Consider the following 19,077-nt stretch of genomic DNA (forward strand, 5'->3'; position numbering starts at 1 on the left):
CAATCAACAGAGTAAAAAGGCAACATACAGAATGAGGGAAAAAATTTGCAAATTATATACTTGATAAGAGGTTATTATCTAAACTCCTTATATATAAGGAACTCCTACAACACAATAGCCAAAAAAAAAAAAAAAAAAAAAAAACAGTTTTTAAAATGGACAAAGGACTTGAATGAACATTTCTCTAAAGAAGACATACAAATGGTCAATAGGCATGTGAAAAGACACCCAACATCAGTAATCATCAGGGAAATTAAAATCAAACTACAAGAAGGTATCACCTCACATCTGTTAGAATGGCCATTACAAAAATAAAATGAATAATAAATATTGGCAAGGATGTGTGGAAATTGGAATCCTTTACACTGTAGATGAGAATGTAGAATGGTGCGAACACTATGGAAAACAGCACGGTGGTTCCTCAAAAATTAAAAAAATTAAAAATGACCCAATGATCCCATTTATGAGCATATATCCCAAATAATTGAATCAGGCTCTTAAAGATATATTTGTACTCCCATGTTCATTGCAGCATTATTCTCAATAGCCAAGATAAGGAAACAACTTAAAATGTCCATCAGCAGATGAATGGATAAAGAAAATGTGGTATCTACATAACATAGAATTTTACTCAGCCTCACAAAAGAAGAAAATCCTGCTATGCCACAGCATGGATGAACCTGGAGGACATTATGCTTAGTGAAATAAGCCAGCTACAAAAGGACAAATACTGCATGATCTTATTTATATGAGATATCTAAAGTAGTCAAACTCATATATGCAGGAAGTGGAACGGTGGTTTCCAGAGGCTAGGATGAGGAATAAATGAGGAGTTGTTCTAGATGTATAAAGTTTCAGTTGTGCAATGTGAAAAAGTATTAGAAAAAGTACATTAAATAACATTGTTAACATTATTATAGTTAGCATTACTGTAATTTACACTTAAAAATTTATTAAAAGAATAGATCTCATTAATGTGGTTTTTACAATAAAAAGAAAAGTTAAAAAATTAATTTTTAAAAAACACAGAACCTGAAATGAATGTGTATCTTCCTCCTTCCATCTTCCCTGTCTATGACTTCATGACTGATTCCTTCCTGATTGCCTCTGATCTAGCCTTCCTTCTGTGGCTCTCAATTATTTGGAGAATAGGCATGAAAGCCTAACTAATCTAGGTTGCAGGAAATCATTTGCGACTCTTAATGGAAGACAAGACTAAATTCCTAATGTCAAAGTCCAAGAATTTCTGTGTAACCAGCTCCCTGAAAGTTTCCCCAGTTTGAGCCAAGGCAATCTTAAAACACTTCTCATGAAAACACATTCTTCAGATTTTCTTACACCCTTACTCTCCATGGGGTTCATATAAAGTCCGTGTTTAGAAAAGAGTCAGAAACCATGCTGTCCTCTCTATCTTAAACTTCACCATCTTCCCCACCAGCTACCGCACAGTCATCATCTTCTTCTGCCATTTAAGTACAGAAGCCCAATAGAAATCAGTGCCTCTAAAGACTCATCGGCTTTCCCTAGAAGCCCTAACATATATGTGCATATATAATCCAACTCAAAGAAGAATGCCTGTGTTACTCTTATAATATTTATGTCTTTGGAGAATATTTAAGTTCTAAGGAAATACCAGGAGTTATATTTTGTTACTGTAATGGAAATTCTAATATATGTGGGGTTTTATGGAGTTTTCTTTTTTTCTTCATTTGTTTCTAGTGCTCCTTTTCTTAATCCATTTAGGATGCACATTCTGCCAAGCAATCACTATACCAAAAATTATTAATAGGAGAATAGCATATGCTTATTATATCTGAAAACTAAGTTGCGCATTTTGTGTACTACATTTTTAAAGGTAGAAGTGTCCAAGTTTGAAGCTTTGGAAGAAGTCAGTGCTGAACTGAAGCTCAAACAATTGCTCTGGGATTCTTTCTCTGAATGGGATAAACTCCAACAAGAATGGTTAAAGGTAGGGGAAAAAAGCCTTCAGTTCTTAAATTATTTTTGTATGAATTAATCTTAAAATTGTAATAATTCGAATTATAACTTTTAACAATCTGGTGCTTTCCTTAATGTCAGTAAAATATGCAATGGTATCATTTTCTGAGAATTGTTATAAGCTTTCCAGCGAAAAGCACAAAAGTCCTTATGTCACTGTATGCTACAGAAAAGAAAGTATTCTTGTAAGCCAGGCTTCTCAGGTCCTGCATATTAGAAGGCTACATAATGGAAGCATCAATGGACAATGCTGTGTGATATTTAATCACTTTGTGGTTTCTAAACACAATGTTGTCATCATACACTTCAATGTTCTTAAGGATTGTAGGATTTTATTTGTGATCTACACACTTTAGGTTTCTACTTTTGTTGTCCTTTGAAAAAGGAAGCCATTTTGTTCACTGTAATAGGATAGAGTGATAAAATCTAGGATCTTCCTTTAAGAACTCAATAGTAAACTTTTTAAATTAAGGAGCCAAATATCAACAGCCATCAGAGAGTTTTGTTTCTAGGATCTACCCTATATTCAATCCTTAACAAGGGTCACCTCTCTACGAGGCAAAATAGATGGCCACCTATACTTTCAAGTGTGGTATGGACATGTTAGAAATACTATCAACCTGACAAATATTGTTTTACACTTCTTATTCATCCTACCTGTGCTAATGCCTATAATTAGAAGACACATGCCTTGGTTAAAAAACAGTAGCATAGAAAATATGTTCCAGGTGCTGGGAGTACCATTGGAGAATAAGAAGAACAAAGTTCAAACATAGAACTTACCTTTGGTGGAGAAAATAGAAAATAAAAAACAAATATATGCTATAACACCAATTATAACTCCTTTAACTCATTTATCGCTTATCTCAGAAGTAAAAAAATATTCTTGAGAAGCAGCAGCTTAAAAAGAATTTTCTGATTTCCACCATGGATTAGAGCAGTGGCTTCCAACATGGGATGCATTCACCCTAGGAAATGCACAAGAAAACCCATTAGGGAGCAGAAGGAAAATGATGGATTTAGAATAAAGAAAAATGAAGGTTTACAAATTTTCTACTGCCATCAGTATATATGTGTGGCTATCTGACATGTCAATATATGTGTATACTTATATGTTTACATAACTGAGAAAAACAATTATAGATCTATATATAAGATCTATATATAAGTATATAGATCTATAATTTTATGAATAATTTATGAATTTAAAGTGTTTATGTTAAACAGGTATATAATCAAATAATAGAAGACTACTAGGTGAGAAATTTCTGGTTAGCAAGAGTAAAAAAATAGCTATTTGTATCCTTCGAGGAGTTTATGCATATTGACCCTCAGGAATAAACAGGTGATGCTGGATATATAATATTATTAGCAATTTAATAAGTAAAGCCATTTCCAAAAGCACAGTGTAGATTTGGATTAACTTTTAAAAGTTTTTTTAGTATTTCAAACTTGACTTTTACTTTATGTTTTAACTTGTTTTGCTTTGTTTTTAAATTTTTCATAGTCCAAATTTGATTGCCTGGATCCAGAAGTCCTAAATAGTCAAGTTTCTAAATATGCTAAATTTGTGACTCAACTGGAAAAAGGCTTGCCACCCAACAGTGTAGTGCCCCAGCTCAAATACAAGGTGGAAAAAATGAAAGAAAAGGTAAGGTTGGTACAAATTAGTTCAAAAACTGTAGGCCAGTTGGTTATTAATTGATGCTAATGAGACCAGTATCAGGAATTATTCCCCGATTAAGTTAGTCAGCTTTGCAGACAGAAAAAACAATAGTCAAAATTCGTTTTTTTGTAGTGGCACAGACTACATCCTGTCTTCATTTGGCCAAGGACAGTTAAATACTGTGCTTAGGAGGGGCGTTCAGAGTGTTTCCCAAGTGGTAAGGGAAATAGTGCAGGAATAGGTTGTAGTTATGCTAAGATACTGATATGCTCCCTTAGGGAGCCAGATGAGGCTGGGGTAGACTTGTCCAGTCAGCCTTGTCCATTTGCATCAGTGCACCACACAACTATGCCATTTTCCAGATGTGCTATGATGTGAAGAAAGTTGGGAAGCCAGGCTGCAGGTGTACAGGGCTGAATCTTTGAAACCATCTCAGCTAAGCCAGTGCTTGAAATGGTTAAGAAACAGGATATGATTTCAGTTTTTTAAACAATTTTAGGGTGTGTTGTTGTTGTTGTTGTTGTTTTGTTTGTTTGTTTTTTGTTCACTCTTGTTGCCCGGGCTGGAGTGCAGTGGCACAATCTCAGCTCACTGCAATCTTGGCCTCCTGGGTTCAAGCGATTCTCCTGCCCCAGCCTCCCAAGTAGCTGGGATTATAGGCACCTGCCACCCACCACGCTGGGCTAATTTTTTGTGTTTTTTCAGTGCAATCGGGGTTTCACTATGTTGGTCAGGCTGGTCTCGAAATCTTGACCTCATGTGATCTACCTGCCTCAGCCTCCCAAAGTGCTGGGATTACAGGTGTGAGCCACTGTGCCTGGACAATTTTATGGTTTTTTTTTAAGATGAAATAAAGAACTAAAAAAAAAATGTGGAGAAGAAAAGTAAGCAAAGCTTCAGACACAATGAGAAGACAATTTTCCAGCTTGAAAAGAGTGTTATTTGCATATTTTCCCCTTTAGCTTACAGTATCTAGTCAAAACACTTTCCCAAGTTGTTTAAGTCAGCTTCTTTCTTCTTTATTGCCTTTAGTGTGATTAAATCATACAATTGTAAACAAATTTATTTGTTACAGTCTGCATTCCATCTTGGGTTCCCTCGAAATCCTGGTTTATATTCTTTTAAACTTGAATACGGTAGAGGTTACTTTTTGTGGCATACAGTTCTATGGGTTTTTACAAATGGGTAATGTATCCAATACAATAGTACCATACAGAACAATTTCATTACCCTAAAAATTTGCTTGTATTGTCCCTTTGTAGTCAGCCTTTCCCTCTGTCACAATTCCGCACAACCGCTGATCTGTTTTCTGTCTCTATAGTTTTGCCTTTTACAGAATATTATGTAAATGAAATAATACAACATGCAGCCTTTTGGGTCTGGATTCATTCACTCAGCAAAATGCATTTAAGATTCCTCTATGTAGTTGTACCCAAAATATACTCTTACAAATAAAAAGACAAATAACCCTTTAAAATGGGCAAAAGATTTGAATACACACTTCCCCAAAGAAGACACATGAAAAGGTGCTGAACACCATTAGTTATTAGGGAAGTGCAAAACAAAGCCACAATGAGGTAGCACTTCACACGCACTAGGATGGCTATGATCAAAGAGACAGATGATATAGGAATAAGTATTGTAGGGAATATGCAGAAATTAGAACTTCCGCATGTTGCTGGTAGGATTGTAAGGTGGTGCAGCCACTTTGGAAAATAATCTGGCAGTTTGTTCAAGATGTGAAATATAGACCTACCATATTACCAAGTGATTCTGCTCCTAGATATATGGCCAAGATAATTGAAAACATGTGTTCACACAGAAGCTTTGATACAAATGTTCATAGCAGCATTGTTCATAGTAGCCAAAAGTGGGGGAAAAAACAAATTTCCATCAATTAATAAATTGGAGAAATAAAATGTGGCATATCTATATGAAGGAATTTTATTCAGTAGTAAAATGAAATTAAGTAGTATGTACAACAGAATAGATGAACCTTAAAAACATGATGCTAGGCTGGGTGCAGTGACTCAAGCCTGTAATCCCAATACTTTGAGAGGCCAAGGAGGGAGGATCACTTGAGCCTGGGAGTTCGAGACCAGTCTGTACAACATAGTGGGACCTCATGTCTGCAAAAAATAAGATTAAAAATTTTAAAACATGATGCAAAGTAAGAGAAGCCAGTCACAAAAAAGGGCCAGATAGCATGTCATTTATATGAAATGTCCAGAATAAAGAAATCTATAATGAGAAAGTGAACTCATGATTACCAGGCACTGTGAGGAGGAAGAAATGGAGTGACTACTAATGGGACCTAATGAGTATGGGGTTTCATTTTGGGGTGATGACATGTTCTAAAATTAGATAGAGGTGATGGTAGCATAATTCTGTGAATTATAATTTTTTAAGAGAAAAAAATATTCTTCCATGTTGTCATGTGAAGCAATAGTTCATTTCTCTCTTTCTTTTTCTCTTTCTTTCTTTCTTTTTTTCTTTCTATGAGACAGGATCTCACTGTGTTGCTCAGGTTGGTCTCGAATTCCTGGGCTCAAGCAATCTTCCCGCTTCAGCTCCCCCAAAGTGCTGGAATCACAGGCCTGAGCCACCATGCCCAGCCAGTTCATTTATTTTTATTTTCTAGTATTCTGTTATATAGATGTACCATAGTTTCTTTATCCATTCACTTGGTGAAAGATATCTGAGTTCCGTCTCATTTTATAGTGATTTTTAATGAAACTGCTATAAACTGTCATGTACAGCTTTTTGTTTTGTGTGAACATGAGTTTTCTATTAACTCGGGTAAATAACTAGAAGTAGGATTATTAGGTTGTATAGTAAGTGTATGTTTAACTTTATAAGAAGTTGCCAAAATGTGTTCCAAGCAAACGTGACATTTTGGCTTTTCACTAGCAATTTATGAGAATTCCAGTTTCTCCTAATCATCACTAGCCCTTGTTATTGTGAGGGACGTTTTTGTTTTGTTTTGTTTTTTAATTTCAGTCATTCTAAACAATGGATGGAAGTGTCTTAAAATGGTCATAATTGGCCAGGCACGGTGGCTCACGCCTGTAATCCCAGCACTTTGGGAGGCCGAGGAGATCAAGACCATCCTGGCCAACATGGTGAAACCCCGTCTCTACTAAAAATACAAAAGTTAGCTGGGCATGGTGGTGTGTCCCTGTAGTCCTGGCTACTCCGGAGGCTGAGGCAGGGGAATAGCTTGAACCTGGGAGGTGGAGGTTTCAGTGAGCCGAGATCATGCCACTGCACTCCAGCATGGGTCATAGAGCGAGACTCAGTCTCAAAGCCCATCAGGCTAACAGCGGATCTCTTGGCAGAAGCCCTACAAGCCAGAAGAGAGTGGGGGCCAATATTCAACATTCTCAAAAAAATTTTCAACCCAGAATTGCATATGCAGGGAAACTAAGCTTCATAAGTGAAGGAGTAATAAAATCCTTTACAGACAAGCAAATGCTGAGAGATTTTGTCACCACCAGGCCTGCCATACAAGAGCTCCTGAAGGAAGCACTGAACATGGAAAGAAGCAACTGGTACCAGTCACTGCAAAAACATGCCAAATTGTAAAGACCAGTGATGCTATGAAGAAAATGCATCAATTCCTGGGGAAAATGACCAACCAACATCATAATGACAGGATCAAATTCACACATAACAATATTAACCTTAAATGTAAATGGGCTAAATGCCCCAATTAAAAGACCCACACTGGCAAATTGGATAGTCAAGACATGTCAGTATGCTGTATTCAGGAGACCCATCTCACGTGCAGAGACACACATAGGCTCAAAACAAAGGGATGGAGGAAGATCTACCAAGCAAATGGAAAACAAAAAAAAAGCGGGGGTTGCATCCCAGTCTCTGATAAAACAGACTTTAAACCAACAAAGATCAAAAGAGACAAAGAAGGCTATTACATAATGGTAAACAGATCAATTTAACAAGAAGAGCTAAGTATCATAAATATATATGTACCCAATACAGGAGTACCCAGATTCATAAAGCAAGTCCTTAGAGACCTAAAAAGAGACTTAGACTCCCACACAATAATAGTGGGAGATTTAACACCCCACTGTCAATATTAGACAGATCAACAAGACAGAGGTTAACAAGGAATATCCATGACGTGAACTCAGCTCTGCACCAAGTGGACCTAATAGACATCTACAGAACTCTCCACCCTGAATAAACAGAATATACATTTTTCTCAGCACCACATCGCACTTCTTCTAAAATTGACCACATAATTGAAAGTAAAGCACTCCTCAGCAAATGTAAAAGAGCAGAAATCACAACAAACTGTCTCTCAGGCTACAGTGCAATCAAATTAGAACTCAGGATTAAGAAACTCACTCAAAACTGCACAACTACATGGAAACGGAACAACCTGCTCCTGAATGACTACTGGGTACATAACAAAATGAAGACAGAAATAAAGATGTTCTTTGAAACCAATGAGAACAAAGATACAACATACCGGAATTTCTGGGTCACATTTAAAGCAGTGTGTAGAGGGAAATTTATAGCACTAAATGCCCACAAGAGGAAGCTGGAAAGATCTAAAATTGACAACCTAACATCACAGTTACAAGAACTTGAGAAGCAAGAGCAAACATATTCAAAAGCTAGCAGAAGGCAAGAAATAACTAAGATCAGAGCAGAACTGAAGGAGATAAAGACACAAAAAACCCTCCAAAAAATCAATGAATCCAGGAGCTGGTTTTTTGAAAAGATCAACAAAATTGATAGACCGCTAGCAAGACTAATGAGAAAAGAGAAAAGAATCAAATAGATGCAGTAAAAAATGATAAAGGGAATATCACCACCGACCCCACAGAAATACAAACTACCATCAGAGAATACTATAAACAGAATTGGAAAAAACTACTTTAAAGTTCATATGGAACCAAAGAAGAGCCCGCATTGCCAAGGCAATCCTAAGCCAAAAGAACAAAGCTGGAGGCATCATGCTACCTGACTTCAAACTATACTACAAGGCTACAGTAACCAAAACAGCATGGTACTGGTACCAAAACAGAGATATAGACCAATGGAACAGAACAGAGTCCTCAGAAATAATACCACACATCTACAACTATCTGATCTTTGACAAACCTGACAAAAACAAGAAATGGGGAAAGGATTCCCTATTTAATAAATGGTTCTGGGAAAACTGGCTAGCCATATGTAGAAAGCTGAAACTGAATCATTTCCTTACACCTCATACAAAAATTAGTTCAAGATAGATCAAAGACTTAAGTGTTAGACCTAAAATCATAAAAACCCTGGAAGAAAACCTAGGAAATACCATTCAGGACATAGGCATGGGCAAGGACTTCATGACTAAAACACCAAAAGTAATGGCAACAAAAGCCAAAACAGACAAATGGGATCTAAGTAAACTAAGGAGCTTCTGCACAGCAAAAGAAACTACCATCAGAGTGAACAAACAACCTACAGAATGAGAGAAAATTTTTGCAATCTACCCATCTGACAAAGGGCTAATATCCAGAATCTACAAAGAACTCAAACAAATTTACAGGAAAAAAAAACAACCCCATCAAAAAGTGGGCAAAGGGTATGAATAGATACTTCTCAAAAGAAGACATTTATGCAGCCAACAGACACATGAAAAAATACTCATCATCACTGGTCATCAGAGAAACACAAATCAAAACCACAGTGAGATACCATCTCATGCGAGTTAGAATGGTGATCCTTAAAAAGTCAGGAAACAACAGATACTGGAGAGGATGCGCAGAAATAGGAACGCTTTTACACTGTTGGTGAGAGTGTAAATTAGTTCAACCATTGTGGAAGACATGGAAGACAGTGTGGCGATTCCTCAAGGATCTAGAACTAGAAATATCATTTGACCCAGCAATCCCATTATTAGGTATATATCCAAAGGATTACAAATCATGCTACTATAAAGACACCTGCACATGTATGTTTATTGAGGCACTATTCACAATAGCAAAGACTTGGAACAAGCCCAAATGGCCATCAGTAATAGACTGGATTAAGAAAATGTGGCACATATACACCATGGAATACTATGCAGCCATAAAAAAGGATGCATTCATGTCCTTTGCAGGGACATAGATGAAGCTGGAAACCATCATTCTCAACTAACTATCACAAAGACAGAAAACCAAATACCACATGTTCTCACTCATAGGTGGGAATTGAACAATGAGAACACTTGGACACAGGGCAGGGAACATCACACACCGGGTCCTGTCAGAGTGTGGGGGTCTGGGGGATGGATAGCATTAGGAGAAATACCTAATGTAAATGAAGAGTTGATAGGTGCAGCAAACCAACATGGCACATGTATACCTGTGTATCAAACCTGCACGTTGTGTACATGTACCCTAGAACTTAAACTATAATAAAAAAAAGTCATAATTTGCATTTTTCTAATTGCTAATAATGTTGAACATCATCTCATATGCTATTTGTCTTCCATCTATATTATTTGATTAAATGTTCAGATCTTTTGCCCATTTTTAATTGGGTTGTTTGGTTATAATTGAGTTTTAAGAGTTTTTCATATGTTCTGCATGTAAGTTTTTTTTCAAATATGTAACTTGAAAATATTTTTTCCAGTCAATTGCTTGTCTTTTCAGTCCCTGTACAGTGGGATTTTCACAAAGCAAAAAGTTTTAATTTCAATAAACTCTAATTTATACTTGTTTTCTTTTATGGATCAAGCTTTTAGTATAGTATCCAAATACATTTTTTGAAATTTAAAGTCACACAGATTTTCTCTATGTTCTTCTGTTAGAAGTTTAAAGGTTTTGTTTTCTATGTTTAGATATATGATCTATTTAGAGTTAATTTTTTCATAAAAGATGAGGTATCACAGTGTACTTTTGTACACATTATTTCCAATTAATGCAGCAGCAGTATTTGAAATTATTTTTTTTTCTTCAGTCATTATTTGAAAATGACTATCCTCCCCAGACACTCTTCTCCATTGACTCACCTTTGCACCTTTACCAAAAGTCAATTGACTGTATTTTTTAGTCTATTTCTGGACTCTGTTCTGTTTCATTGCTCTATAAGCCTATTCTTACATCAATACCACACTTTCTTAATCATGATAGCTAGTAAGTCTTGAAATCGAGTAGTCTTAATCCTCCAATTTTGTTCTTCCTTTTTACAGTTGTTTTGTCTACTCTAATTCCTTTGCCTTTCCATATGTGTTTTATATTTAACTTCTCAGTATCTATAAAATTCTCTTATGGTCCAAAAACATAGTTTTATGATTTCTGTCCTTTTAAATTTTGTAAGGTTTGTTTTATATCCCAGAATATGGTCAATTTTGGTGAATCTTCCATATGCATTGAGAAGAATGTGCATTCCGCTGTTGCTCAGCGATCATTCTACAAGTGTTAATTAGGTAGACTTGCTTGGCGGTGGTGTTTAGGTCATCTATACCCTTGCTGATTTTCTGCCTGCTTGTTCTGTTAGTGACTCAGAGAGGAGTGTTGAACTCTCTAACTATGACTATGGATTTACGTAATTCTCCTTTCCATTCTATCAGTTTATGCATTTATTTTTTAAATATACTTTTATTTTAGAATAGTTTCAGATTCATAGAAAAGTTATAACAATATACCAAGGGTTCCCATATACTCCACATTCTGTTTCTTTTATTAACATGTTACATTAGTATAATACACTTGTCACCACTAATGTACCAATATCAATCCATTATTATTAACTAAAGTCCATGCTTTATCTGAATTTTCTTAGTTTTTACCTAACATCCTTCTTTTTCTGTCCCAAGATTTCATCTGTAATAAAACATTACATTTGGTTGTCATGTCTTCTTAGGCTCTACTAGACTGTGACAGTTTCTCAGACTGTCCTTGTTTTTCATGACCTTGATCATTTTGAAAAGTACTAGTCAAGTAGTTTGTATAATATCCTTCAATTTGGATTTGTTTGCTGTTTTTCTCATAATTACACTGGAATTATAGATTCTTACAAAGAAGACAAGACAGGTACAGTATCATTTTCATCGCCTCATATCCAAAATACGTGCTGTCAACATGACTTTTCACTGATGGTGTTCAGCTTGACCACATGGTTGAAGTAGCATTTGTCTTAACTGTACAGTTACTACTGCCCTTTCCATACTGTATTCTTTGAAAGGAAGTTACTATGCACAGCCATACTTAAGGGGTGGAAATTTATGTTCCACCTCCTAAAAGCATGGACACCCCAGTAACGATGAGCATAATTTGTATCCAGATTTTCTTTTCTTTTCTTTTCTTTTTTTTTTTTTTTTTTTTTTGATATGGAGTCTTGCTCTGTCACCCAGGCTGGAGTGCAGGGGCAGTGTAATCTCTGCTCACTGCAAGCTCCACCTCCCGCATTCACGCCATTCTCCTGCCTCAGCCTCCCGAGTAGCTGGGACTACAGGCGCCCGCCACATCGCCCGGCTAATTTTTTTTATTTTTAGTAGAGATGGCGTTTCACCGTGTTAGCCAGGATGGTCTCGATCTCCTGACCTTGTGATCCACCCGCCTCGGCCTGCCAAAGTGCTGGGATTACAGATGTGAACCACCTTGCCTGGCCCAGATTTTCATTTTTAATACTATAAGGAATAATAATACTATATTATTATTATTATACTATATTATTATACTGTATTATTATTATACTATAATAATATTGTTACTATAATAATACTATAAGGAATCCTTGTAGAAATGACTGAGTATATGGATGGGTCAGGAAATATGCAAGATGAACCTGGAGCATCTTGAGGTGCTGGAAAGTAAGAAAGGGCTCAAAAAACAAAATGATGAGAGAATATCAAAAGGGCAAGGAAGTCTTAATGACCAAAGCCATAATAATTTGAGGCAAAAAAAAAAAAATGTAGTATTGTATTATAACCCATTATAAAATAAATATCCATGAATTCATTCTGATATAAATGAGGGTTTGAATGAATGGGTGAATAACTTTATGATGATACTGCCACCTCAAGATAGTGGTGCTTCATTTATTTTGATGTTGTGTTGTTGGATGTGTGCACATTTAGTATAGTTACTTCTTTTTGAGGAATTGACCCTTTCATCATTTATAAATTGTCTCTCTTTATCTCTGATAAGATTCCTTGTTCTAACATTTACATTGTCTGAAATGAATATAGCTAGTTCAGCTTTCTTTTAGTGTTTGTGTGACATGGCTTTCTGCATTTTTTACTTTTAACTTGTCTGTGTTTTTATATTTAGAATATATTTATTTAGATAGCATAGAATTGATTCCTATTTTTTTATCCAGTCTGACATTCTTAGTCCCTTAACAGGTGTGTGTAGTCCACTCACATTTAAAGTCATTATTTATATGGTTGGATTAAATCTACCATCTTGCTAGCTGTTTTATTTATTCTATTTGTTCTTTGTTTCTTTTTTTCTCTTTTTGCGCCTTTTAATTTAATTGCATATTTTATTATTCCATTTTATCTTCTCACTGAAATTATCATTCATACCACTTTTTCAATAATTTTTAGACACAATTTTTTATAACATTGTTTAAAATTGTTATCCTAAGCTTAAAATATAGATTTATAATTAACGCAAATCAAATATTTTACTATTTCACATGTACTGTAAAGATCTTATAATAGTACACACCCAATTAATTCCTCCATACCTTCTTTGTGCTGATGTTGTTATGTCTATATTTACGTATACTATAAATATAACTTATTTTTATTATTTTTGCTCCAGACAGTTATCTTTTAGAGCAATAAAAATAAGAAAGAAAATGAATTTCACTTTACCAGTATTCCATTTCCAATGTTCTTCATTGCTTTGTGCGGATCTAAGTTTCTGACTCATAACATGCTCATTCTGCCTAAAGAATATCCTTTAATATTTCTTATCAAGTATGTATGCTAAAAATTAATTTCCCTGGTTTTTATTTTGAGGAAGTCTTTATCCTTTAGTTTTGAATGATATTTTCACTGTGTATATAATTCTGAGTCAACAGTTTTTGTTTCTGTTTTTCCTTCAGTAATTTGGAGGTATTCTTTTCTTGTTTGCATGATTTTGGACAAGCAGTCTGCTGTACTTTTAAATTTTCGTTGTTCTATAGATGATGTGTCTTTTTTTTTTTTTTTTTTTTTTTTTTCGGTCTGGATACCTTCAAGATTTTCTCTTCATCTTGATTCTCATCAGTTAGGAATAGAGTATGCCTAGGTGTGCATGTGTTATTGTTTACTGTTCAAATTTATTTTGCTTGATGTTCTCTGAGTTTCTTGGATCTGTGCTTTGGTGTTTGTTTTTAATTTTGAAAAATTTTGCAGCTGTTATTTTTCAAACATTTCTTCTGATCTGTTTTCTCTCTCTCTTCTCCTTCCATGATTTCTATGGTATGTACTTTAGGCTGTTTGACATTGTCCCACAGGTCTTGGATGCTCCGTTTTGTTTTTATTTTTTCTTTTCCCTCTTTTTTCTGTGTGTCAGTTTCTGGAATTTATACTCATTTATCTTCAAGTTCATTAATTCCTTGGCTGTGTTAAACCCTTTACAGGCATTCTTTATCTCTTATCTCATTTTTTATTTCTAGCGTTTTTGTTCGATTTGTAATTGTACTTTCCATCTCTCTGTTGACATTTCCCAACTGATTTTGCTTGTTATCTAACTTTTCCTTTAGAACCTTTAATGTATTAATCATAGTTATTTTAAATTATCTACTTCCAACATATGTGTCATTTCTGGATCTGATTATTGTTTTGCCTCTTAGATGTGTGGTTTTTCTTGCCTTTTCACATGCATCTTAATTTTTTGTTTAAAGTCAGGTATCTTATATAGTACAGTAAATACCAAAGCAAATAATATTTATGCTTGGAAATGAGCATGCCTCTTCTTCTACTTGGATTTTTGTGTGACATGTTGCATTAAATCTAATTAGGAATTGGGCTAGGTTTAAGGGTTGATGTTGCTGTGGTTACCCTCAGGCATCACAGGCTTCAAATTTTTCTAGTGATACCTTGAATTTAGGGTTGGGCTGGTTTACCAAAGGTTATTTTCTCAATTTCTATTTTCCCCTGACCTTGGGTCTTTCCTTTGTGTTGTGCTCACTGAGAATCTGTCACTGGCAGCTTTCCACTCTGTATCCCACTGCTATTTTTACTCAATATTTGTTAACCTGGTGGCGGAGGTGAGAAAGAACGTTCCCTCATGTTCTCATAAAACCTTTATCTTACAAGGCACTCCAGCTCTTGTTCTCAGAATTCCTATCGCAGGTGCTCCTCCCCCTTTTCCAACTGTAGTGCTGAGCCTAGCATTTATTTCTGTCCCTCCCCCAAGGGTAAATTGTTTTTTTCCATGTTCTATTTCTCCAGTTATAGGAAGATATCATCAATGAGTTATCACTAGTGCCTTAAGGTAGCACAGTTTGTTGCTCTTTTCCCTGTACATCAAGGTTTTTTTTCCACAAGAGAGCTAAGGCAGATGAATTTGTTGGAGCTACTATAATGGCCACTGTTTCCCTCCCCAAGCCAGCATTATAAGAAAAGCTTTCTCAGGAGTCCTTTCAGTCTTCACTGTCAGTCTCCATTGTATTTGTAGGCTCAGAGACTTTCCATTCTCATTCTACCCCGCAGTTAATATTTAGCACTCTATTTTTAAAATTTAGCCGAATCTTCTTAATAGTTTGTATGTCATCCCAAGGAATCTGCCCCAGGTAGGAAATTTTTCAGCTGTTGTTTCTCCTTGTGGAGAAACCTGTCAGTATCAATCTCTCTCCAAATTTTGAGTTGGTTCTGCCCTGCACTCTTGGGTTTTTGTTTGTTTGTTTGTTTGTTTTTTATTATACTTTAAGTTCTAGGGTACATGTGCATAACATGCAGGTTGGTTACACATGTATACTAATAGGCTCAATTAGAGCCATTAATTTGCAGTCGTCCAGATTTTGCTTTGTGGAAAGAGGGTAAGTGGTGCTCTTTCCAGCTCTCTACATGCATAAATTTAAACCAGAACCTTTGGGTTATATTTTTAAGATAAAAAGCATCATGTCTCTGAGAGTGTTTGCTTTTCAGCTTCCAGTTATCATTGACTTGAGAAATCCGACTTTGAAGGCAAGACATTGGGCAGCTATTGAACAAACAGTTGATGCCACTCTAGTGGATACTGAAATTCCATTAACCTTGGAGAGGCTCTCCGAGTTGCATGTTTTTGACTTTGGTCAAGAAATCCAGGACATATCTGGACAGGCTTCTGGAGAAGCTGCCTTAGAAGCAATTCTTAAAAAGGTAAATCTGGAATATATATTTATCTATATATAATTAGGGAATGTGAAAGTTTTCAGATTCAACATTTGGTGATCTGGATGGATTTTTCAATGTTGCAGCTTTCACTCTCTCATTATCAGTCATCCCTCTGTTGTTTCCTTACAACAGGTATTACTGTTTTCACCTCTAAAAATCTCCTCCTTCTGCTTATCCTATAGCACATAGGAACTTGATGGCTACAAGGTTTGAAATGTGCATGCTTATATAAGAAACCATATCCCAAGAAAGATCTTTTAAACCCAAATAAATTATCCCCAAAACTACCAGAGAAATCTGTTAAATGCTTCAAAAGACATTAAGATTTTCCCAGTTATGATACTATCTCCTTACACTAAAAATATATACACACCTACTAACCCTCTGCATAAAAAGAATTTTTTTTCTGTCAAAGCGTATGTGTTAATGTCAATCAAATAAAATTAAGCAAATTAGTGTCATTTATCCAAGAAGAAGATTTTAAGAATTTTAAAGGGCAGGCCAGGAGTGGTGGCTCACGCCTATAATCCCAGCACTTTGGGAGGCCGAGGTGGGCGGATCACGAGGTCAGGCGATCAAGACCATCCTGGCTAACATGGTGAAACCTCATCTCTACTAAAAATAAAAAATTTAAAAAAAAAAATTAGCCAAGTGTGGTGGTGGGCGCCTGTAATCCCAGCTACTCAGGAGGCTGAGGCAGAAGAATGGTGTGAACCCAAGAGGCAGAGCTTGCAGTGAGCCGAGATTGCGCCACTGCACTCCAGCCTGGGCAACAGAGCGATACTCCTTCTCAAAAAAAAAAAAAAAAAAAAAGAATTTTAAAGGGCAATAAGGAGGAAAATGGAATAATTATGGAGTTTTTACTTATTTCATTTCACATGCTTTATTGAGTATCTAAGCACACTGAATTCAGATATCCTAAGACTTGAATTATTTCTAAGGTGGAGGACTCTTGGAAAACAACTGAATTTGTCATTCTGCCTCACCGTGACTCCAAAGATGTGTTTATACTGGGCGGCACAGATGACATACAGGTGGGTGACTAGGTTATTGAAAGCTTATGGTAAAGATCCCAGTCACACCTAGTCTTAAATCTTCTGTGAGAGATTATCATGAGGGAATAAAATATGAGAGTCACTTAATAAGAAAAATCTAATTGGGAAAGCAAAATGAATGCAAATAATTAACATGAATGCTTGTACATGAAATATTTAACAAAGCGTTAAAAATTGCATATATATGTAAGAGTTGCAACCTGTAGTTGGTAACTATTGAGGAACTTACAAAAACAAGGAGACCAGTTATAGCTGAAGTGATCAGAGCATTCTTCCTAGACCAGTCATAACAAGCTGGATCTTAAATATTAGATGGGATTTAATAGACATAGAAAAAAAATAAAGGGCACTTCAAACCCTGTAAATAAGGCAAAGAAACCTGAATGAGCATTTCATGTTTATAGCACACTAAAAGGCTAAGTTCACTTGAACTTATTGGAATTAGGAGACAATGGCCATACTCTGTCAACCACAGAAGAAAATAAATCTAACTCATGTGTTTGGAATAGTCTTTATCATTTAAAATCTGAAGGCGCATTTGTTTAGCAAAGGGAGCTGGGTCACATAGCCCAACTTAAAAGGCAACGCCCTGGCCTAATAGGGTGTATCCAGGCCGGAATTAGAGATAAAATAGCTTTTCCAGGTGTGGGTTGGAAGAGCAAGACCAGACATCACTCTGCACAGGGGATGGGAGAGCAGACTCAAAGAGGTCAGTAAGTTTAGGCTAAATGTAGTGAGGGTTCTACTCTCAAAAGGCTTATTATTGAAATGGACCATTAAATCTTTCAGATTAACAGACACATTTTTTAAAATTCACATGCTTCGTGAGAGATGCTGTTGTATAAAGGGGAGTAGTAGGGGAGGGAGGTAGAGGAGAAACTGTGTATAACCGTTCAGAGCTTGATATGAATGAGTTCAATTCTCTCTTCCTTGAGATAATTGACAGAAAGTGATAATTCATTGGACAGAAGATAGCTAATTTTGCCAGTATATGATATTTTGAGAAACAAAGGCAAGCCCGGGTGATCAAATTGTGTTAAGAAGGTAAAAGTTAGCTAATAGTGAGGGGAGAGAGGAGAAGAGTGTCAACTCAAACAAAAACTCGTGCCATTGTTAATTACAGGAACAGCAGAAATTTGGCAATCAGAAGTCCTAGCTGACATTTTAAAGAACATCGTGGTGCCACAAGGATGTGAATAATGAGGGGAAATTGATGAGTAGGAAACAGTAGGAGGGACTAAGCTATTAATTCAAAGAGTTGACCTTTAAGTAGACACTTGGGATTATGTACCTGAAATAGTACTGAAAGCGCAAATACTTGGTGCTGCATGTGTTTTCTTCCCCTTCCTTTAAAGGTCCTTCTTGATGATAGCACCATCAATGTTGCAACCCTTGCCTCATCACGTTACGTTGGTCCACTGAAAACTCGAGTGGATGAATGGCAAAAACAACTTGCTTTATTTAATCAGACACTGGTGAGTAAGAATAATTTCGATTCATACACTCAGAGAATTGGAGAGTCACAAGGACCTTAGGAATTATTTGTTTCATTATTTAAATACTATATGGTTTTAAAATGTAAGTTTTAATTGTGGACATGTTATTGTGTTTAGAATGTAAGGGAAATGCACAGGTATTGAGCTCTTCTTTACATAATTATACAGCTTAATGATTTTACCATCGCCCTTGCATAGGTATACTTCAATGATATTGTAGATTTGGTTCCAAACCACCATGATAACCCAAACGTTGCAATAAAGAAATTTTGCCACATGAATCTTTTTGTTTCAAAGAACATATAAAAGTTATGTTGAATTGGGAATACATGGACACAAAGATAGAAACAATAGCCACTGGAGACTACTAAAGAGGGGAGAGAGGAAGGGTGCAAGGGTGGAAAAACTACCTGTTGGATACTATGCTCACTCTCTGAATGACAAGATCATTCATACCTCAAACCTCGGCATTACACAGCATACCCATTTAACAAACCAGCACATGTAACTTCTGAATCTAAAATATAAGTTGAAATTATTTTTTAAAAA

At 35.9% G+C, this 19,077-nt stretch overlaps 1 protein-coding gene across 1 annotated transcript in view; it reads left to right on the forward strand.

Annotated features, from left to right (window-relative positions):
* The window catches only part of DNAH6 (dynein axonemal heavy chain 6), a 313,929-nt gene that overhangs the window by 85,476 nt on the left and 209,376 nt on the right, over positions 1–19,077 (forward strand). Inside the window, exons 17-21 of the mRNA XM_007970043.3 lie at positions 1,856–1,969; positions 3,506–3,649; positions 15,750–15,962; positions 16,919–17,011; positions 18,388–18,507. Of these exons, the coding sequence (XP_007968234.3) occupies positions 1,856–1,969; positions 3,506–3,649; positions 15,750–15,962; positions 16,919–17,011; positions 18,388–18,507 (684 nt within the window). The remainder of the gene's footprint in view (positions 1–1,855; positions 1,970–3,505; positions 3,650–15,749; positions 15,963–16,918; positions 17,012–18,387; positions 18,508–19,077) is intronic.

This window comes from Chlorocebus sabaeus, chromosome 14 (genome assembly GCF_047675955.1).
Source record: "Chlorocebus sabaeus isolate Y175 chromosome 14, mChlSab1.0.hap1, whole genome shotgun sequence".
Classification (NCBI taxonomy): Eukaryota; Metazoa; Chordata; class Mammalia; order Primates; family Cercopithecidae; genus Chlorocebus; species Chlorocebus sabaeus.